Source organism: Cucumis sativus, chromosome 1 (genome assembly GCF_000004075.3).
Source record: "Cucumis sativus cultivar 9930 chromosome 1, Cucumber_9930_V3, whole genome shotgun sequence".
Lineage (NCBI taxonomy): Eukaryota > Viridiplantae > Streptophyta > Magnoliopsida > Cucurbitales > Cucurbitaceae > Cucumis > Cucumis sativus.
Window position 1 is genome coordinate 10731783 of NC_026655.2, and position 23194 is coordinate 10754976.

The 23194-nt window shown below is 37.5% G+C and overlaps 2 protein-coding genes across 6 annotated transcripts; both read left to right on the top strand.

The window, feature by feature from the left end:
* Positions 1 to 72: 72 nt before the first annotated feature.
* On the top strand, positions 73 to 7425 carry LOC116401693. The gene has a single exon (XM_031880112.1). It carries the CDS (start codon positions 104 to 106, stop codon positions 7397 to 7399), a length of 7296 nt encoding a protein of 2431 aa, XP_031735972.1. The 5' UTR covers positions 73 to 103; the 3' UTR covers positions 7400 to 7425.
* Positions 7426 to 16333: 8908 nt separating this feature from the next.
* Positions 16334 to 20413, top strand: LOC101211408 (NAC domain-containing protein 40). Of its 5 annotated transcripts, XR_004214634.1 has the most exons (5): positions 16336 to 16916; positions 17034 to 17287; positions 18094 to 18288; positions 18694 to 19161; positions 19929 to 20413. XR_004214634.1 is itself a non-coding variant. In XM_011656283.2 (4 exons), the coding sequence occupies exons 1-4, from the start codon at positions 16851 to 16853 to the stop codon at positions 18946 to 18948; spliced, it is 789 nt and encodes a 262-aa protein (XP_011654585.2). In that variant the 5' UTR covers positions 16334 to 16850; the 3' UTR covers positions 18949 to 20320. The 5 variants fall into 5 exon arrangements, 4 of the variants coding, with proteins under 4 accessions (XP_011654585.2, XP_031737235.1, XP_031737237.1 ...); XM_011656283.2 differs by having other exon boundaries at positions 16334 to 16935; positions 18694 to 20320; XM_031881375.1 differs by having other exon boundaries at positions 16334 to 16916; positions 17055 to 17287; positions 18694 to 20320.
* The last annotated feature ends 2781 nt before the right edge of the window (positions 20414 to 23194 follow it).

Consider the following 23194-nt stretch of genomic DNA (forward strand, 5'->3'; position numbering starts at 1 on the left):
AATTAAATTTCTCCGGAAATCTCGTGCGAACAAATTGGCACGCCCAGTGGGACAATCTCTACTTCTCATCTCTCTCTCATCATCTAGATCTACAAGCAAATCAATGGCATCAAAGAAAGCTGCATCCAAATCTTCAGCTGCAAGCGACACCTACACGGGACCTATCACCCGTAGTCGTTCCAAGGGGATCATCCAAGGGCAAGACCAAGGTTCCGCCATCGCGCAGAGCATCCTGAAGCAATTGATGGAATCTCCTAAAGCTGGAATTGTCATCAAGGAAAATCCTCTATATAATGATTATGATTCTGCCTCTAGCAGGTCACTGAAAGAAGCACACCCAGATGTGATGTCCGTCATGATGGCTGATGTAGCAGTCGAGACTGCCATGGCGGAGATGGAGAGAAAAATTAATCTCCTGATGAAGGTTGTTGATGAACGAGACCACGAAATTGCAGCTTTAAAGGAGCAGATGCAGACTCGTGAAACTGCTGAATCGAGTCAAACTCCTGTCGTTAAAGTTGATGACAAAGGGAAGAACGTGGTACAAGAAAATCAGCCACAACAACAATCAACTTCTGTGGCTTCTCTCTCGGTTCAACAATTACAAGATATGATCACAAACTCCATCAGAGCACAATATGGAGGCCCATCTCAGACTTCTTTCATGTACTCTAAACCATACACCAAAAGAATCGACAACTTGAGAATGCCGCTTGGATATCAGCCTCCAAAATTCCAGCAGTTTGACGGAAAGGGCAATCCAAAACAGCACGTTGCTCACTTCGTCGAAACATGTGAGAATGCAGGATCAAGAGGAGATCAACTAGTCAGACAATTTGTTCGAAGCTTGAAAGGAAATGCTTTTGAATGGTATACTGATCTGGAGCCAGAAAGCATTGAGAGTTGGGAACAACTAGAAAAGGAGTTTCTCAATCGCTTCTACAGCACCAGGCGTACTGTAAGCATGATGGAGCTTACAAATACGAAACAAAGAAAGGGAGAACCAGTCATCGACTACATCAATAGATGGAGAGCTCTAAGTCTTGACTGTAAAGATCGGCTCACCGAACTGTCGGCTGTAGAAATGTGCACCCAAGGCATGCACTGGGGACTCCTCTACATTTTGCAGGGAATAAAGCCCCGCACATTTGAAGAACTGGCAACTCGAGCTCATGATATGGAGTTGAGCATCGCCAGTAGAGGAACTAAAGATTTTCTTGTTCCTGAAGTAAAGAAAGATAAGAAAGAGATGAAAGGTGCTGAAAAGATAGTGAAAAGCACCTCGAAAGAATCTATGGTCGTAAACACAACCCCGCTGAAATTCTCCAAAGGAAAGGAAGCGAGGGTTGAAAAGAAGGATGATGGAAGCGAAAGGCGACGTCTGACTTTAAAAGAAAGGCAGGAAAAAGTTTACCCATTTCCTGATTCAGATATCGCTGACATGCTAGAGCAACTACTAGAGAAGCAGCTGATCCAGCTGCCAGAATGTAAACGACCTGAGCAAGCAGGAAAGGTAGATGATCCCAATTACTGCAAGTATCATCGGGTCATCAGTCATCCAGTAGAGAAATGCTTCGTGCTGAAGGAGCTAATTCTAAGGTTGGCTCGTGAGAAAAGGATTGAGCTAGATTTGGAGGAAGTAGCTCAAACAAACCACGCTGAAGTGACGATAATGTCTGAGGCTTCTTCGTCGAGATTGATTTTTGAGCAAAGGAAAAGCTTGGTCCAGTTCGGGACCTTTGAGCCTATAGTTGTCCAATTCTTTCAGGAAATCTCATACGAGGATCCTCAAGGAGAGAAAAGACCAATTGAAGAAGACGATGAAGGGTGGATAGTGGTGACCCACCGAAAGAAAAGACAGTCGATCCCGACCCAAAGAGAGTCTCGCTCTTACCAAAACTATAGAAGAGGAAATAAGACTCAAAAGAATAAGAAAAAGAAGAAGACTCATAAGCTTAAGCTCGTACATAATGAAGACATGAATTTCTCTCGACCTCAACGCTTAGTGACCTTGGCAGACTTCCTTCCAAAAAGCTTCCTTTGTGATCATCAGGATGAAGACCCAGAAGTCGTTGCGTGTCATGCTATCAACACAACGGAGGAAGAAATAATCCCTCCAAGATCACTAGAAGGAGAGGGAGTATCAAAAGACCTTTCAAGGTTTAATGTAGAGGATCTATTATCACTTCCTCAAGAGACCAAAACCATCCTTATTGATGCATTGCTAAATTCAAGAGCATCAAGTTCGAGTACTCCGACTATGACATATGAGAGTGGTTCTTATTGTATGTCTATAGACTTCTCAGATGAGGATTTGTTGTTGGGATCTAAACTTCATAATAGACCTTTGTATGTTTCTGGATACGTTCGAGAACAGAGAGTCGATCGAATCCTCATTGATAATGGCTCAGCTGTCAACATAATGCCAAAGTCGACTATGTGGCAATTAGGCATCTTGATGGACGAGCTCTCAAATAGCAAGCTAGTAATTCAAGGTTTTAACCAAGGTAGCCAAAGAGCAATAGGCATGATACGGTTAGAACTCATAATTGGCGACCTAAAGGCCAGTGCATTGTTTCATGTCATAGACTCAAGGACTACTTACAAGTTGTTACTAGGGCGTCCTTGGATTCATGGAAACGGAGTAGTAACTTCAACACTGCATCAGTGCTTCAAATTTTATCAGGACGGTGTAAAGAAGGTTGAAGCCGACTCTAATCCATTCTCAGAAGCTGAGTCTCACTTCGCAGATGCAAAGTTTTATTCAAAGAATAATAATATTTTAGAAGTTTTGCCTGCAGAAACCCCTCTTACAAAAGGAGAAGATAATTCACAACTGAAATCACTCGCAACCACAGAACCACATGAAAGTGCGAGAACCTTTAACTCTGGAAAGGGTGAAGCATACACTAGCAGCACAAAGGGTATGATCTTGAAGGATGAAAATGCTGCAAACACACCAGTTTTGCGTTATGTCCCTCTGTCAAGGCGCAAGAAAGGCGAATCACCATTCATGGAGTCTCCAAAAGGTTTGAAAGTTGGTGACATCGAAATCATAAAAGAAAGCTTCACTACACCACTAACTAAGATAGCGAAGCAGGAGGTAAAGGTAGATCTGGTGGAAGCAAACTTGCCCCAAAGGCGAACGAAAGACGGATTCGACCCCAAGGCTTACAAATTGATGGCGAAAGCAGGTTATGACTTCACAGCTCACACCGAGTTTAAAAGCTTGGAAATTCATGACCGACCTGAGCTCTCCTCAACTCAAAAGAAGCTTCTACGGGAAGGACATTCTATACCCGTGTCGAGAAAAGGACTCGGATACAAGTCGCCAGAACCGATCCGTATAACTAAAAAGGGGAAGGAAAAAGTGGTTGACATCAATCATATAACTATAGAGGAGGATGACAATACTGACGTAAAAGAAGGTGATAATCAGAGAATCTCAGTATTTGATCGAATTAGACCATCTGTTGCACGTCCCGTAGTATTTGAAAGGCTAAGCATGACAGAGGCAGAAAGAGAAAGGCTCCAGTCAGTACCAAGCCTTGAGAGACATTCGGTCTTTCGAAGGCTAACTACGACTCCCATAAAGGAAGAAAGCACATGCCATGCCTTGACAACTACAAGACCATCAGCCTTTGAAAGGCTAGGTGTGTCTAAAAAGAAAAATGTACAAGCACCCCGTGCTCCGATTTTTAATCATCTCGGGGATAAAGGATCACACGACAACATTGATTCCAACATAGATACAAAGAAGAAGGAACCAATGTCTCGTGTGAAAGTTTGGCGTCGAATTAAGCATACAGATGTCGAGAATTATCGTAGTAAGAAGTTTCCTTGCGAGACAAAGGAAAATGGAGAAATTCATAGCAACGTTCCTTCTCGCATGAAAAGAAAAACTTTTGTTACTCTCAATACAAGTCAAGGTTCGTTAAAGGTAAAAAGACATGATGTTATACTAACGAATCCTGAAAAAGAAGGGTCGGAACAAGGGGAAGGTGAAACTTCATGTCATCACATCACCATTATTGAGGAATCAGAGACTGGAACTCATGAAGAAGACGCAGAAAATGCCCCACAAAGTTTAGAGGATGGTGGTCAATCTACTGTAGACGAGCTAAAAGAGGTGAACCTTGGTACAATAGAGGAACCACGTCCGACTTTCATTAGTGCGTCCCTCTCTAACGAAGAGGTGGATAAATATATGAGTTTGCTCACCGAATACAGGGACATCTTTGCGTGGTCGTACAAGGAGATGCCAGGACTTGACCCAAAAGTAGCAGTCCATCATCTTGCAATTAAACCCGGATATCGACCGATTAAACAAGCACAACGACGTTTTCGACCGGAGCTTATCCCTCAAATCGAGGTGGAAGTCAACAAGTTGATCGAAGCAGGATTCATTCGCGAGGTCAAATATCCAACGTGGATAGCAAACATTGTCCCTGTTAGAAAAAAAAATGGACAACTTCGCGTTTGTGTAGACTTTCGCGATCTGAATAATGCATGCCCTAAAGATGATTTTCCCTTGCCCATCACCGAAATCATGGTTGATGCAACTACTGGACACGAGGCGTTGTCGTTTATGGATGGGTCGTCTGGATATAATCAAATACGGATGGCCCTCTCAGATGAAGAAATGACAGCTTTCAGAACTCCAAAGGGAATATACTGTTACAAGGTGATGCCCTTTGGATTGAAAAATGTCGGCGCTACTTATCAACGTGCCATGCAGAAAGTGTTTGATGATATGTTGCACAGGTATGTTGAATGTTATGTTGATGATCTTGTAGTCAAAACAAAGAGACGACAAGACCATTTGAAGGATCTAAAAGTCGTGTTTGATCGCTTGCGAAAATATCAGCTAAGGATGAACCCTCTCAAGTGTGCGTTTGGTGTAACTTCAGGAAAATTTCTTGGCTTCATTGTAAGGCATCGAGGGATCGAAATAGACCAGTCCAAGATTGATGCCATTCAGAAGATGTCAAGACCTAAAAGTTTGCATGACCTAAGAAGTCTCCAAGGACGATTGGCTTACATCCGAAGGTTCATCTCTAACTTGGCCGGTCGGTGTCAACCTTTTCAAAAGTTGATGAGAAAAGGAGAAAATTTTGTGTGGGATGAAGCTTGTCAGAACGCTTTTGATAGCATAAAGAAATACTTGCTTACTCCCCCAGTGCTGGGAGCTCCAGTACCTGACAAACCACTAATATTGTACATTGCTGCACAAGAAAGGTCCTTAGGAGCATTACTGGCACAAGAAGAGGTAAAGGGAAAGGAGCGTTCTCTCTACTATCTAAGCAGAACATTAATTGGGGCTGAAGTTAACTATTCTCCTATCGAAAAGATGTGTCTTGCACTTTTCTTTGCCATTGATAAGTTGAGGCATTACATGCAGGCCTTCACGGTTCATCTAGTGGCAAAAGCAGACCCTATAAAGTATGTTCTATCCAGGCCAATCATCTCTGGACGCTTAGCCAAATGGGCGGTTCTACTCCAACAATATGACATTGTCTATATTCCCCAAAAGGCGATAAAAGGACAAGCGCTAGCAGACTTTTTAGCAGACCACCCAATTCCTTCGGATTGGAAGTTATGTGATGACCTACCAGACGATGAGGTTTTCTTCACAGAAGTTATGGAACCTTGGACTATGTACTTCGATGGTGCAGCTCGAAGAAGTGGTGCGGGGGCAGGCATTGTCCTCATTTCTCCTGAGAAGCATATGTTGCCTTATAGCTTTGCACTTTCCGAATTGTGTTCAAACAATGTGGCTGAATATCAGGCTTTGATAATTGGCCTTCAAATAGCATTAGAAATCGGAGTGTCATTCATAGAGGTCTATGGTGATTCAAAATTGATAATCAATCAACTCTCGCTTCAATATGACGTGAAACATGAAGACTTGAAGCCATATTTTGCTTATGCTCGACAATTGATGGAAAAGTTTGATAATGTGATGTTAGAACATGTCCCTAGAGTAGAAAATAAGAGAGCGGATGCATTGGCAAATTTAGCCACGGCCTTGACCATGCCAGATGATGTAACTCTGAACATACCACTTTGTCAACGATGGATTATACCCCCAGTTAGGCCTGAATGTCAGGAAGTGAACATGGCAACATCCTATTTGATTGATGAAGAAGATTGGCGTCAACCCATCATAGAGTATCTTGAACATGGAAAGCTTCCAAAGGATTCTCGTCATAAAATTGAGATACGAAGAAGGGCAGCACACTTCATTTATTACAAGGGAACTTTATATCGCCGTTCTCTTGAAGGGCTCTTCCTTCGATGTCTCGGAAAGGAAGATTCGGTAAAAGCTCTAAAGGAAGTACATGCAGGTGTTTGTGGAGCACATCAATCGGGACCAAAGCTTCAATTCCAGCTAAGAAGAATGGGCTACTACTGGCCTAAGATGATCCAAGATTCAATAGACTATGTGAAGAAGTGTGAGCCTTGTCAATACCATGCAAACTTCATACACCAACCTCCAGAACCTCTTCATCCAACTGTGGCTTCTTGGCCTTTTGAGGCTTGGGGACTCGATCTGGTTGGCCCCATTACACCAAAATCATCAGCAGGACATTCTTATATCTTAGCAGCAACAGACTATTTTTCAAGATGGGCTGAGGCCATTTCCTTGAGAGAAGCCAAGAAGGAGAACGTGGCAGACTTTATTCGAACACACATCATCTATCGATACGGTATTCCACATCGAATCGTGACGGATAATGGAAAGCAATTCTCCAATAGTATGATGGACAAGTTATGTGAAAAATTCAAATTCAAGCAATATAAGTCATCCATGTACAACGCAGCTGCGAATGGACTAGCAGAAGCATTCAACAAAACATTGTGTAATCTTTTAAAGAAAATTGTCTCCAAGTCAAAGAGGGATTGGCAAGAAAAGATCGGCGAGGCATTATGGGCTTATCGGACGACTCATCGCACCCCTACAGGGGTTACACCATATTCGCTTGTTTACGGTGTGGAGGCTGTCCTTCCTCTCGAAAGGGAAATTCCGTCACTAAGAATGGCAGTACAAGAGGGATTGACTACCGAAGATAATGTGAAGTTACGTCTTCAAGAATTAGAAGCACTTGACGAAAAGCGATTAGAGGCTCAGCAAGCATTGGAATGTTATCAAGCGAGAATGTCCAAAGCTTTTGATAAACACGTTAAACCTCGCTCCTTTCAAGTCGGTGATCTAGTACTTGCCGTAAGGAGACCGATCATCACAACAAGGCATACAGGAAATAAGTTCACACCTAAATGGGATGGACCCTACATTGTTAAAGAAGTTTATACAAATGGCGCATACAAGATCGTTGATCAAGACGGACTACGAATTGGCCCAATCAATGGTAAATTTCTTAAAAAATTTTATGCTTAATTTTGTTAGGTAAAAAAAAAAAAAAAGTTGAACTACGTTATGACTTGATCCCTATATTATAAAGGGTACGTAGGCAGCTTAAGGAAAACCTTAAGCCCAGTCCAGCAAAAAAAAAAGTTGAACTACGTTATGACTTGATCCCTACATTATAAAGGGTACGTAGGCAACTTAAAGAAAACTTTAAGTTCAGTCCACCATTATAAAAAAAAAAAAAAAAAACCTTGAACTACGTCGTGAGTTAATTCTTTTCTTCAAAGGGTGTTCATCTCTACTAAGGAATCATAACAAATTGGGGGCAAATCCCTAAATTCAAGATGTTCATCTCTAGTAACAATGAGATGAAATAAATTGAAGATGTACAAACTCCGTGCAAAGACTATGTACAAGTTGAGTGCATGTAAAAAAAAAAAAAAATCTCAAAATCAAGCTCAAAGGCTTCATTAATGATCCCTCATATTCAAGCATAAAGGTTTCATTGATGATTCCTTATATTCAAGTTTGAAGGCTTCATCGATGCTGCAGCTCCAGCTCTTTGAGAGGATAACGATGGTACAATTTCGATAGGACGACGATCGGGCAGCTCTGCCTTCGCCTCTCCAAGATGAAAACGACAGTGTACATCGTTTCTGCCTCTTGAAGAAGATGCATACAATGCTAAAGCTTTAACCTCTGCTTCATCTTCAGCTTATTGCAACCGAAGAGGATTCATCTTCATCTTCTTCTAAGTGTTGCAATCGAAGATGATTCATCTTCATCTGCTCTAAGGTGTCGCAAGTGAGAGGATTCATCTTTGTCTTCCTCCATGTGTTACAACCGAGATGATTCATCTTCATCTTCACCTAGGAGTCGCAATCGAGAAGATTCATTTTCATCTTCTCTCAGGTGTAACAACCGAAGATGATTCCTCTTCATCTGCTCTAAGGTGTCGCAAGTGAGAGGATTCATCTTTGTCTTCTCCTATGTGTTGCAACCGAGAGGATTCATCTTCATCTTCTCCTAAGAATTGCAACTGAGAAGATTCATCGTCATGTTCTCCTAAGAGTCGCAACCGAGAAGATTCACCTTCATCTTCTTTCAGGTGTCGCAACCAAAGAAGATTCATCTTTATCTTCTTCCAGGTGCTGCAACCAAAGAGGATTCATCTTCATCTTCTTTCATATGACGTAGCTGGAAGGATTCACCTTCATCTTCTTCTAGGTGCTACAACCGAGAGGATTCATCTTCATCTTCTCCTAGGAATTGCAACTGAGAAGATTCATCTTCATCTTCTCCTAAGAGTCGCAACCGAGAAGATTCACCTTCATCTTCTTTCAGGTGTCGCAACCAAAGAAGATTCATCTTCATCTTCTTTTAGGAGTTGCAACCAAAGAGGATTCATCTTCATCTTCTTTCATATGTCGTAGCTGGAAGGATTCACCTTCATCTTCTTCTAGGTGCTACAATCAAAGAGGATTCATCTTCATCTTCTCTTATATGTCATAGCTGAGAAGATTCATCTTCATCTTCTCCCAGGTGCTACAATCGAAAATGATTCATCTTCTCTCATATGTCATAGCCGAGAGGATTCATCTTCATCTTCTCCCATATGTCCGAGAGGATTTATCTTCATCTTCTCCCAGGTGCTGCAATTGAATAGGATTCATCTTCATCTCCTCCCATATGTCATAGTCGAGAGGATTCATCTTCATCTTCTCTCATATGTCATAGCTGAGAGGATTCATCTTCATCTTCTTCCAAGTGCTGCAACTGAAGAGAATTCATCTTCATCTCCTCCCATATGTCATAGCCGAGAGGATTCATCTTCATCTTCTCCTATATGTCGTAGCTGAGAGTATTCATCTTTATCATCTAAAAGGTGTCGCAACCCGGTCGATGGAATTCATTTTCATCAGCTCTAAGGTGTCGCAAGCTAGATGATTCATCTTCATCTTCTCCCTGGTACCACAACCAAGAAAGAAAGAAAAAAAAAGGAGAAGCAAGAAGAAGAAAGAAGAAAATGATGAAGAAGAAAGAAGGAAAAAGAAAGAAAAAAAAAGTAAAAAGAAAGAAGAAAAAGAAGAAAAAACAAAAACAAAAAGAAAGAAAAACAAAAAAACAAAAAGAAAGAAGAAGAAGAAGAAAACAAAAAAGAAAGAAGCAAAAGAAGAAAAACAAAAAGAAAGAAGAACAAGAAGAAGAAGAAAAAAACGAAGAAGCTCAATTGGTGATAACGAAGATCGAAGCCCGACGATGACAGAATCGATCTCTCCTACTAGGGCGATAGATCTGACGGCAAAAGCCCGATCGTCCTTAGAAGAAGCTCAGCAAAGTCATTTCTGCAAACGAAGATTGAAGCCCGACGATGACAGAGTCGATCTCTCCTACTAGGGCGATAGATCTGACGGCAAAAGCCCGATCGTCCCTAGAAGAAGCTCAATAAAGTCATTTCTGCAAACGAAGATTGAAGCCCGACGATGACAGAGTCAATCTCTCCTACTAGGGCGATAGATCTGACGGCAAAAGCCCGATCGTCCCTAGAAGAAGCTCAACAAAGTCATTTCTGCAAACGAAGATCGAAGCCCGACGATGACAGAGTCGATCTCTCCTACTAGGGCGATAGATCTGACGGCAAAAGCCCGATCGTCCTTAGAAGAAGCTCAACAAAGTCATTTCTGCAAACGAAGATCGAAGCCCGACGATGACAGAGTCGATCTCTCCTACTAGGGCGATAGATCTGACGGCAGAAGCCCGATCGTCTCTAGAAGAAGCCCGACAAAGTCATTCCTGCAAAAAAAAAACGAAACAAAAACAAAACAAAAACAAAAAAAAAACGAAAAAAAAAACGAAAAAAAAAACAAAACAACACAAAAAAACAAAACAAAAAAACAAAACAGAATAAAAAAAAAACACACACAAAGAAATAGAAAAAAAGAGAAAGGGAGAAGAAAAGTTTTCTATACCTTTCTGCTCATTGGACGAGGAATAAGTGTTGGATGAGGTATAAGTGAGTAGGATATGAGTCTATTTATAAGCCCAACAAATCCAATTCCTAAAAGGATTAGGAATGATATTTAATTATTTTTTTTAAAACAAATCCAATTCCTAAAAGGAATAGGAATGATTTTTTTTTTAAAAAAAATATATATATATATATAAGAAAAGATAATCCAATTATCTTATTTTATTTTAAATTATTTCTTTTTTTTTTTGATAAATCTCAAGTTTAACTTTTATTGAGATATTTAAAATATTTAAAAATTTCAACATTTTTTTAAAAATATATATATATATATATATATAATATATATAAATATTCTCAATTTCAAAATTTAAGTTAAATTAACTTGCATATATGACCTCCTTTTTATCATGAATTTAAATCGGAGTCATAAATCCAACTTTACCTAAGATTGAGGACCTGATTTTTTTATCTCAAATTAAAATTGGTCATTCCAAATTCTTATGCATCCCCAAGATAAATTAAGGTACGGTAGAAACCTTATCCTTATTTCAAAATTAAAATTTTGGTTATATTCCAAATTTTACTTAAAAAAAAATCATCATATTAAATTTTTTTTCCCTCAAATAAAATTAAGTGGGAAATAAAACTTTGAATTTTTTTAAGGTTTGGCCATATTCCAACCCTTATTTTAAATTTAAATCAAACTCACGTACTAAATTCATAGTTTGATTAATTTGATATGCTGAATTGAGTAAAAAAAAAAAAAAAAGGGCTCGTACTTTGACTTCAAATTTATCTTTTCCGAGATTCATTCACCCATATACGTGCATAAATCTCGAAAAGGGGCATTTGTTGAATAAGAAATTTTGAGACCAATCACAAGTTGCCACATCATTTATTAAGTTAATGATGAAAAGTACAAATAATTAAATTTGGAACTAATTAAAATTGACACATGCTCCAAAGAGTTAAAATAAATAAATTGGTCATTCTAATAATGCCACATGTTTTCATATTAATCGTTGGATTAAGTTAATCATTTTAGTTCAATTAAATATTATTTACTTGGACTAAGTTCAATTAAGCCAAAAAATAAGCTTAATTGAGCCCAAAGACTAAATATAACCTAAGTCCATATGGTTGAGCCCATGGGTCTGGTCCATGGACCAACCAGGTTCAAAACCCATAAAGCCCACCAGTGAACTCTATAAATAGAGGAATTCTCCTCATTTGTAGGGGTTGGAAAATTTTGACTCTAGAAGATCCAGAGAGAATTCTTCCAAGAGCTAGAAGACTCCCTAACTCCTAAAGTCGACCATCCTCGAAGATTGAAGCTTCTTTAAAGATACAAGCTATACAAGCTTTCTTCCAAGACTCCAACTTCAAGAACATCACGTGCTTCGCTTCCTCTAAATCAAGCTAAAGCATCCAGTTGAGAGAGAATCAGAGGATCAAATTCTAGAGATTGAACCGCATCGCATCAAATCAACAAAAATACAACATCAACTCCAAGTTCAAGTCCACGAATTAAATTTCTCCGGAAATCTCGTGCGAACAATAACGTAGTTTGGAAATATCATTTCAATAAATATTTATCAATAATGACTTGTATAAGAACTTGAGGTCATGTCTAGCAAATCATTTTACTTGTAAAGTCTGAAATCATGCTTCATAAATAGCGTTTGAAACATGATGTTACTCACAATGCTTGTACAGATCCTTGGCCGAAAATTTCTCCTAATCCTCCTTGTTTTGAAAAATTCATATTTTATCCTTAATTAATCATTTGAATAACAAAATATCCAAAATTTTTCTTATAATTCTAAAAAATATCAAAACAGCCAAAAACAACTCGAAAGCAGCCCATCGGTGCCCATTGACATGATGAGTGAGGCTGATCAAGTGTGCATGGCCTGGGGCCTGCTGTGTGCTAACCTCGCAAGGGGTTGCCGTGCGCGTGTGCTTAGCTTGCCGCTTACCCAGTGTCCCTCACGTTCATGGCGCGTGTGTTGGTGCTCCTCGCACCCATGTGTCGAGCTAACCTCTTAAAGCAGAGTCATGCATGCAACCCTTAAGGCAGGGTCCCCACACCCATGAATTATTCTGTAAAATTCATTTTTTTATACTTGATTAATCCCTTGATAAAAAAATATCCAAAATTTTTCTTATAATTCTAAAAAATATCAAAACAGCCTCAAATAGCTCGAAAACAACCTAACTGTGTCCATTGACATGATGAGTGAGGTTAGTCGCGCGCGCATGGCCTGGGGCCTGTCGTGTGCTAACCTCACAAGGGGTTACCGTGCACATGCTTAGCTTGTCACTTACTCAGTGTCCCTCGTGTGCATGGTATGCAAGTTGGTGTTCCTCGCACCCATGTGTCGCGCTAACCTCTTAAGGCAGGGTCATGCGTGCAACCTGAAAATACGTCTTGCCGCTCGGCTATGTCATGACCTTGTTATGTGCATGCAACCTAACCCAAAAAACCTCTATAACCAAAACACCAAGCCCATCTCGCCTACAGAGGCATGACTCACAGCCACTACCCAAACACTAATTAACTTTTAGAATCATGACCCATCTTTGAAAAATCATAACTTAAAATTCATAACTCTTTTGGTAAAACTTTCTTCTACAAAGTTGCTCTAAAGTGTCTTAACTTTGTTATCTCAAAATTTTGAAGGAAAAATCCAAGTAATGAGTCTTGTAGCTGTCTAGAAGTGAACCTTGCTCATAAATTAACTGAGAAATAACATTCTTGCCTACTCTTGATCAAAATACAAATTTCCTTGAATCTAAAATGCGTAGCAACCCTCTCTCACAAACTAGATTTTATTTCTGCACTTTTAAGACCAATTTGAGTAATTTTGCACAAATAAGTTGTGAGAAATCAACTGCTAAAATTGACCTATTTATAGAGTCCCTTGCATGCAATTAAGATGACACTTAATCATTGATTAGGTTCACCTCTTAAGCATGCACTTACTCCTCATCACTTCCTCTACGTCCTCCTTGACTGCAAAATGCATGATGACATGGTTAGGACACTTGGACTTATTTTTAATCGAATGGCCTCACCATGCCACATACATGTCCAAAATGCACAGTTAACCTTCATGACCACCTCGCATAGCCTTGGCCGCCCAACACAAAGTGTCTAACCTCTATGATCCTTCCTTTTCGCCAACCTTAAACGTCCAAAACCCCTTATTAACCTCATGTCCTCTCGCATGGCACCCTTCTTGCTCAATGACACCCACTTGGAGATTCTTCTCGTATGATAAAAGCCATTTCGCCAAGTCATCCCAAAACGCCTAGACACAAATAACCTTTTTAGAGGTTCTTTCCTTTCTTTGGCCGCCCAATGCTAACCTCTAAATGTCCAATGTGCCATCATTTGACACTTAGCCAATTTCTCCAATTTTTCTTAACTTTAACGTAAAATTAAACTTTAACATTTTCAAGATTTTTAACTTCCTTATTCCCTTAAATTTCATTTTCTTCTATCCTTGACCAACTCAATAATTTCCAAGGGTTTTAAGAAATTTTGGGGTTTCACAAGTTGGGAGTTGACACACTTCCTCTTTGATTCACTTGAACTCGTCTTACAGTCGCTTGATCAACTAGGTCGTGCGCGCCATTATGTCCTCCGGTGACATGTGTAAGTCCCTGACTGTACATCATAGGGATCTCCATATTGTTTCCATCTTCAAGTGAAAATCCCTCGTAACTGCTCGAAACATTTGACCCAACATCGGCGAATGTCTCTGCGCATGCTACCATTGTGCGATCTTTCCCGAACACATACGATAGTTTATCATAATAGGAGAAAGGCTTGTTCAGGAGGTCATTCACTGCAGAATGGGTCTGTGAAAAAAATATAAAGTAATTGTCAGTTTTTTATTCCATTAGAAGTGAATCATGGTTCACAGTTAATTATTTTCCTAACCTGACCTAACTGTCAAAAAATTCATTTTCTACAATTATGCACTTAACCTCATCGTTCCATCTGAACCCAGTACATAATGGGTCCCACATTTCTACTATTGCTTGAAAGTTCTCTTCAAAGTTTTTATTGTTAGAATTTATGTCCTAAAACTCATAGTTTGTAATCATATTCTATTCAATAAAATTGTTATTGATTTTATAATCTTAAAAGCCAATAAACAAAGGTCCCAAGGCTATTCTTGAGTAAACTTGAACGGTATATAGAGATGGAATCCGGTTTGACATCTTATTTTGGAGACACTATGGATGCAACCCACTTTGTAGTTAGTACAGATGATGTGATCCTAAATCGTTCATGTAGAAACATAGAAGTGGGGGCATCCTATGTAAAGAGTTTACATAAGACTGGAAACCATAGAAACAGTCGCTTTTAGGTTATAACATCGTTGACTTTAATAAAATCGACTATTTCGTTTATAAATATCCAATATAACTTAATTTTAATCTTAAGCTAACTATGAACTTCTGTTCACACGGAATTATCCTTAGATCTGCAAAGGTGAGTGCAGCTTAATGGCGCTGACCCAATAAGCCTCCCATTTCAGGGGTAAGATTGGGTGGATAGCTAGAGATATATGGTGCAAGATGTAATTCACTCCTACCAGTTTCAGGGTTAGTAGATAGGTTGTTCCCTTAAGGACTAAATCCAGGTCTTGAACAAGAGGCCCCCGCCCTCTCATTGGCGCGAGAGAGATTCGATTAATAGGTTGGACCTAAAACCAATTGTTCAATAGTGGATCAGTGGGACTTAAGAAGAAAGATATAATCTCGAGGGTAAAACTTACCTTTTTTTCCCTTAGTTACCTTCTTACAACATTCAAATTTTCAAGTCTTATTCCAAACCAAATTTTGTTTCAATTTCCTTATTAAAACAAATCAATCTTAAAGAATTGACAATTAGATTTAAACTTATTTTTTTTACAACTTAGGAAATATTAATATAAAAGGAGAATGGAAAGACAACTTATAACAAGTGTTATTGTCTCAACCTAAGGGCTTTATTCTATTTAAATTGAACGGGACGTCCTAACCTAAACCTAAACCTTGTGTTGATATCAAAATCCTCCCGCTTAAAGGAGACCTTTTAACCGAGTAGTTTAAAACTAATTATGTTGTCCTGTCCATCATCACCTCTCCTCAACAGTATGTAATGGCAAAGAGGTCCATTAAACACCGGCTTAATGTCCAGGAAATGACCGAATAAGGTTTTTCTAAACATGTGTATTTGCCTAGGTGTTAACTTATTTTTTATATTTGACACAATCTTCACTGAATGCGAACAACATGTCAAGTTGACTAGGAGTAAGTCTTTAACGTTGATCTTGGTGACAAGAGACATTTGCAAAACAAAAAACACATGTAAACAAAGCACAAATAGTAATCTGTGTTAAAACTCGGGACAATCTCTATCGAGGTTCCTCATCTACACAACCCATTAATGAAGTTGCCAAGATTCATTGAAGGAAACTACATGCATTAATGTCAAATATAGTTCTACATCCAACTACAACAGAAAACCAACTACATATTTTTCCATCTGTCTCATATTTCACAGAAAACACTATAACATAAACTAAAATTCACCCTAAACTACATAATCGTTCAAAGTAATTCACTTTTAGAGATTTAAGTTTGAGAACAACTTCTTGAAATTTCGAGAAGCAAAAATTAGAGAATTGTCCTCGATTTTGGGAGCAAACTTGTTTAGTCTCGACTAAAAAGAGCGCAACACTTATTTTGAAATTAAAAGAAAACACACGATCTTGGTGCTGATCTCGACCGAGATGGACCAAGAAATTAAGTTGAAACAATTTTTTTTAAAAAAATTTATGAAAAATCTCGATGTCCAAATCAATCGAAATTGACCAATAAAACAAAATCTTAATTTTGTTTTTTGAAAATGTGCTACTTGCTGTAAAAGTGTACTATTTTATAAAATTTTCCATTAAAATTTGAGAACCTAATGATGGAGGCAGAAAAGGATGGGGATGACCAATAAGGTAAGATTTAAGACGGAAGAAGAGGGAGTCCTCGTCAAACAACTCTACAAGTTGCTTACAACGTGGATGAATCCAAAACTCCACCGTTATTTCCCTCCAACACAGAAGCTTGTCGCCATTGCAATGGCGCCAACAGAGCCATCAATTTCCGATCAGACTGTCCAGATATGCCTGACAACATACACGTTTTTTCCGCCGCCTAATTCAACCCCCCACGCGTCATCCACATTCTTCAATCCTTCAAAATGCCTCAACCAAATCCCCCCCGACTTCAAACCCACGAACAAGATGATGCTTCTCTGACCTATCCCTTTTCCTTTTCCTCTGTTTTCTCCCTTTTCGATACGACCTTGAAACCTGGCAATGGCTGCTGCTGCTGAGAATCGGGTTTCTAGGGAAGTGCAGCTTTCAATGGCGGTTTCGTCTATGTTTCCTGGTTTTCGCTTTTCGCCGACTGATGAGGAGTTGATTTCGTTTTACCTCAAGAAGAAATTGGAAGGGTATGAGAAGAGCGTTGAAGTCATTGCGGACGTTGAAATTTACAAGTACGAACCCTGGGACTTACCTGGTCAGTTCTGCTTTTAATGGTCTGAATTATCTTTGCTGCTTCATTCTTTTCAATTCGTTTGGGTGTTTTTCCTTCCTGGTGTATGATTAGTGGTTTTTTTTTTCTTATTGTAATTAGCCAAGTCTATCATTCAATCAGATAATGAGTGGTTTTTCTTCTCCCCTCGTGGAAAGAAGTACCCAAACGGTAATCAGACGAGGAGAGCTACCGATTTAGGCTACTGGAAAGCCACAGGGAAAGAACGTAATGTAAAGTCAGGTTCTAACACTATTGGTACTAAGAGGACTCTGGTTTTTCATACTGGCCGTGCACCTAAAGGGGAAAGGACAGAGTGGATTATGCATGAATATAACACCAAAGATAAAGCTCAGGTAAGTTCTTCATGTTTTAAATTACAATTCGCTTATGTTTTGTAGATTTCAACTTACGAAAATGATGATGGTTCTTGGAGCAAAATTGTTTTCATTCAAATTTGTGGCTTCTTTTACTGAATTCCTAGACAAGCTTTTAATTTTTTTAATTATGGTGATGTGACACCATGCTGTTAAATTTCATGGAGAAATTTGTAGAGGTTAGGGCAAACCACTTGGTTGCATGTTTCCGTGCTGAATAAAATTTGTAGAAATGAGCCTTATGCTAGACTTGTGTTGCTGCTCTGTTGGTAAAAATGGACAGTGCTGCAGATTTAGTGTCAACTATCGTGCCTTCTACGCATCGACAATATCTGACAAATTTCCTATTCTAGTCATAGAAGAGCTTTTGGATGAGTTGCCTAGGGCAAAATTTTTCTCGAAATTGGGCCTATTGTATGTATGGATATCATCAAATTCGAGTCCACGAAGTTGACATTCCAAAGACACATTCTGCATACACATTCTGTTTCATCCGGGTACAACTGCTGAATCTCTTCATAAGTCTCCCACGTTGCCTCGTGCCTTGGCAATCCTTTCCAACTTAGTAAAACTGCCCAACCCTCCTGCCTTATTCTTCTGGTATCCATATACCACATCAGGAATAGCCTTCCACTCATGATTCTCTGTGATATATTTTGTAGTTGGTTGAACTGTAGTATACTCTCCCAACATCTTTTTCAATTGCAACAAATGGAATACTGGATGAATTGCTGCAGTACTTGGAAGTTTCATATGATGATTGAACTATCTTTCGTATGGTGCAGGATTTTCTAGTTGTTTGCCGCCTCAGGAGGAATAATGAATTTCGTCAACATAGTTGCTCAAACCGAGCTTCTTCTAGCCAAATGAATTTATCCTTGTTGCAAGCTCATTCTAGTGAGCAGGTAGATTCTACTGAATCCAATCAAAAAGATGCAGCCGAAACTACACATGTGGATTCAGGTGATCATGATCAGAAGGTAAATTCCAACATCCTGTTCTTCGCACTTCATTTGTGTAATGGCTCTAAAATTTTCTAGGTACTCTATTCCAAAAGAACTAAAAATTCCTAGGTGCTCCTTTTACTAATCTTAAGCTGGAAACTGTAGACTACAGATTCTCAAATTTTATTTCATCTTCTAAATGGGGTGAAGGGGTTTGGATTTTTAAGCTATATATTTGATTGGACCGTGTTAGGTTTGTTTAGAACTTCAACTGATTAAATCTCCCAATTAGAATTGGGAAAATGAGATTATTTATCAGAAAAATAAAAAGGTTATATATTGATTGAGGTAATTTTTTGTAAATGAAACTGCTGTGCTAAGTATTTTCTCTTCTATCTACCCAGCATATCAAGTACTAAAGTTACGCTTAATTGTGTTTAGGATTGTGGCTCTGATGATTTCTACTCCGACATACTAAAAGATGATATTATAAATCTGGACACTGCACCTTTGGATGGTGCTTTGGATCCTTTACCACTGATTTTCCAGAGATCAGACACAGAGAGAAGATCCCAGCAGCGAGGGAAGCGATGGTTTCGAATGGCTACCGAACCAAGGCTCCGCCAATCGAAGAATCAGATTGAAAAAGAGAGAAGCGACTGGAGGAAAGAAGCTAGAAAGTACGAAAATTGGTGATTGCAGAAACAAGGTTGAGAAAGCAAGGTTGTGTTCCACAGAAGTATGTCAAAGCCGGTTGATGAACACTGACTCTTGTGGTAGCATTTCGCTTGGCTACTATGTTCGAGTTGTGATATTTGTTTTGTTGATTTTGATGGCTTTGTTTATGTCTCGATGGGAGGTTTTTGGTATACCCAAGGGACTCTGCTGATCTTCCTATGGCATGCTAATGTAAGAGGTTCTGTTAACCAAGCGAAGCATATCTTCAAGTGTCAATTTTGTCATCTTACTTCATTAATATTAACTTCTTGATAATTTTAGGCCGATTTTATATAATTTTAGGGCAGTATAAGATTTTTAAAATTAATTTTTACAATAATTTGCAATTTCCTCTCAAGTTTTAAAAATAAAACGATTTTATGATTTTTTTTTTTGAATTTTTGGTATAATTTTTTAAAAATGTTTACCAACACGGTTTTTGTTTTTGTTTATTTCATGGTTTTTGAAAATTGTGTTTTATTTCTAACTTCTTATTTAATACAGTGGTTACATAGAATTTTTAATCAAATTATGTGTGTTTTTAATAGAAGTGAATGATAAAATAATGAAACTTTGCTTAACAAAACAGCCTAAACTTAAATTATATTTCATTATCAGATTTCTGCATAAGTTTGGAACCAATTTAACCTTGACACATTCACTCTTATTAAATTTTTCTATCTTTTATAATTTTTATTAATGGAAACTGTATTGTCGTGGGCATGTTGGATTAGAAAAATTCTTAATAAATAGTAAAAAAGAAAAAAAAATGAAACTATTTTTAAAATATAGTAAAATTTTTTAAGAGAATTTTGAGTTGAATGGATTGGATTGGATTTTGCTATATTTTGTTTAAAGAAATCCTATTTTTCATTTTTTATTATTTCCAAATTGCCAACAGTGGAACCCTATCTTCCTTTTTCTTCTCCTCCATTTGCAACCTCTTATCTTTTCTACAGTGAACCCCCTCCAACGAGGATCGCAAGATACGAGACATCTTCCATGCAGCAGAGCAATGACTAGAGACAAGTGATAAAGAGTAAAATGAAGACGACAATTGATGAGAGAGGAATCCAGAGAGAGAGAGTAGCAATCAAACGTGTCGTGGAGGAGTCATAGCGTTGGCTGGCGCAAGTAGAATGATGATAGTTGAGCGAAACGATGGTCGTAACTCGTAAAGTGGTAACATATAAAGTATCACCACTCGTCTTTTATAGATATCATCTTTTCACTTCTTAATTCTTTAATGTGGGACAAGTGAAATGTCCTACTACCATGTGCCTTTGTCGTTCTCAAGTCTAAGAGTAATGTGAGTCATTCTCAACCAATTTTAGTTACCTTTTTATTTTCAGGGTTAGTTGTATATGACATTTATACCAAAAATAAAAGAATATGTAACACAAGAATAAAATAATTGCATATATATAACACAGAATTGGTACAAGACTAAAAACTCATGCCAAACACAAAAACTAATAACTACCATAAGTTGCTATTACTAGTAGTTGCTATCAATGAATATCATCGATAGTTGCTATCAATGATAGCTTTCAATTTCAATGATAGTTGATATCAATGGTGCAGCTATTTTCAATTTGATAAATGTGTTATGAGTTGCAGTTATCATTGATAGTTTTCAATTTGAGAAGTGTGTTGTGATAGCTTCTATCAATGATGAAAGCGCTTACATTCAAGGATAAACTTGAAATTCTAAAACATTTTATATTTAGGATTGATCAATATTTGCTATATTTTCCTAGTGTATTCTTGATTATACTATTTGTTATAATTTTCCTTATTTTGACCCTAATAATTTGCAATTATGATTAAGACTCCAAAAGATGGGGATGATATTTGATAATGCAATCTCTCCAAAGGTGTAAAATCAAAGTAGGTATACACTTATTGAAGAATTGACAAATTAACACAAACAAATTAAAGGTCATTGTTATCAATGCATTGGTCACAATAAAAGAACATAAGGTGTCTGTTGTAATATATCAACAAATATAGTGTATTTGCGTAGTTAAAAAATGAGATAGAATACAATAAATTCACGAATAGTGTATTTGCAAACAACATTTCCTGAAAATATGGCTATAATTTATACCGAATTTAGGATTTAAATGAATTAATTAACCATTTATTTCTATCAGATTTGAGGCGAAACACCGTCATAAGGTACGAGTTTTCAATTAATCTTTTAACATATGAGATAACCGTGTAAATAGCGAAATATCAAAATCATCTACTGCAATTAATATATATTTGAACAAAAAAATGAAGGAAGAGAAGTGGAAGTAGGTCGTACAGGGGAGCATCATCATCCACACAAACCCCCCCGCCAAGAACAAAACACCAGAAAATAAGTGCTCTCTCCTATATGACCCTAAGATGGGACTCGCGGCAGTGGCCCAGTGATCGCCACGTGATTGGCCGCACAGTCTGCAGACGGAGTCGGAGGAGAACATAATTATATTATTAGTAAGAAGATCAAAACAAAATCTTGTGTTATTTACAACCACGAAAGCATTGAAAGTTAGTGAGTGGTTCAAGTTAAAGATAATATGGATGCCCACTACACTACGACTTCTAGGAAGTACTTGTCAACAAAGGCGGTTTTTGCACTCATATCCACATGTGATCAAATTTCCAAATTTAACTCAATTGTTTTTAGTATCCAGCCGCCCCTCTCACCATCTTCCTACTTGCCTGTACTTAAACTCACATGAACATATAGGCAAAATTATTAATTGAATCTCATGATTCTATCCAACAAGGAAAGAACGTTATAAATATCTAGAAGAAAACAATTTTTTTTAACAATTCAATCAACAAAAAAAAAAAAATAATAATTTTGTTTTTCTGCAAAAGAGTTCCTATCAAATATAAGAATGAGTCTCAAATCATCTACTTATTATTCGTTCTTGATACATTGTAACAATTTTATATGAATGTCGCTTGAAAAAAATTTAATATCACATATTCACATGAACTGTGCACAACAAAATATAGTTGTAAATGTGATTAAAAAATAAATTTTATAAAAATTACTTTACAAATTTATTATAATAAAACAATTCAAATCTTATAAAATAAAATGTAACAAAAGAGAAAAGAGAAATAAGAAAATCGACGTTGAACTTGAACCATCTCCAAAACGGAAGAAGAAGAAAGAAAAATTGTTAGTTTCTCCCCAACTACAACAAAATTATATTATAAGAAATTATTTTATATCATTTTTTCTACTCTCTTTCTTTAAAATCATATTTTTTTCTCAACTCTTTTAAACTATATTTAAAACGAAGTTACTATCCCTATAAACTATATATTTCTTTAACTATTTCTCTAAAATCATCAAGAATTAACATATCGTAAGACCAAAAATATATTTCAATTAATATGAAAGCAAACCCGTAGATAAAGGATGATAGTTGTGATATGGATTTTAGTGTTTGAAATTGCTTAAGGCAATGAAATGGTTTTTAGATTTTGAACCGCATATTTTGATAAATTTGTTGAGCTTGCGAAATGAATTTCAAGTTTATGAGAGGGGCTCTTGCAAAAATTAAAAAAAAAAATTATAATAATAGGGTTCATGTCACTACATTTTCTAAATTGCATAAAATGGTAACAAATTTAAAAGCGGATAACCCTATGATTATCATCTAATAGCCATTTGATAGTCTGACTGTCATCTAGCTGATATCATTAATTTTGTCATATTCGCAATATACAAAAAATAGGTGTCATGAGTTGTTTTTTTCTAAATGTTTTTGTCATTTGATAGAATTTCTATTTAAGATATATATGTGTCGTTTATGTGAAAACCATTTTATTAAAATGAAATGTATTGAAGAAATCCTCACTCACTAGACATTTTGTCTAATTCTTGAAATGTTTTGTTTTCTTTCCTTCTAGGTAGCGAAGGACATTCAGCTTGACCTGCTGTGTCTTGATCGACTGTTGTGCCTTGTTACGTAACATCTTCTTGTTAGTAACCATCAGTTTCGTCGCACAACATCTAAATTTGTTAAGCGAAGGGGAGGGATATTTTGTAATTCAGTTATTTGTAACTTAAGCTTTAATTTTGGTACTTGCATTTTACCTAGACATTGACATTTTGTAAACTCTTAATACATATTAGCCTTCGGTTAGAATAAGAGTTCCTCTTAATGAAGTCTTCCGTTGAGTTAGCTTAGTCTATGATACGCCTGAAAGAGTA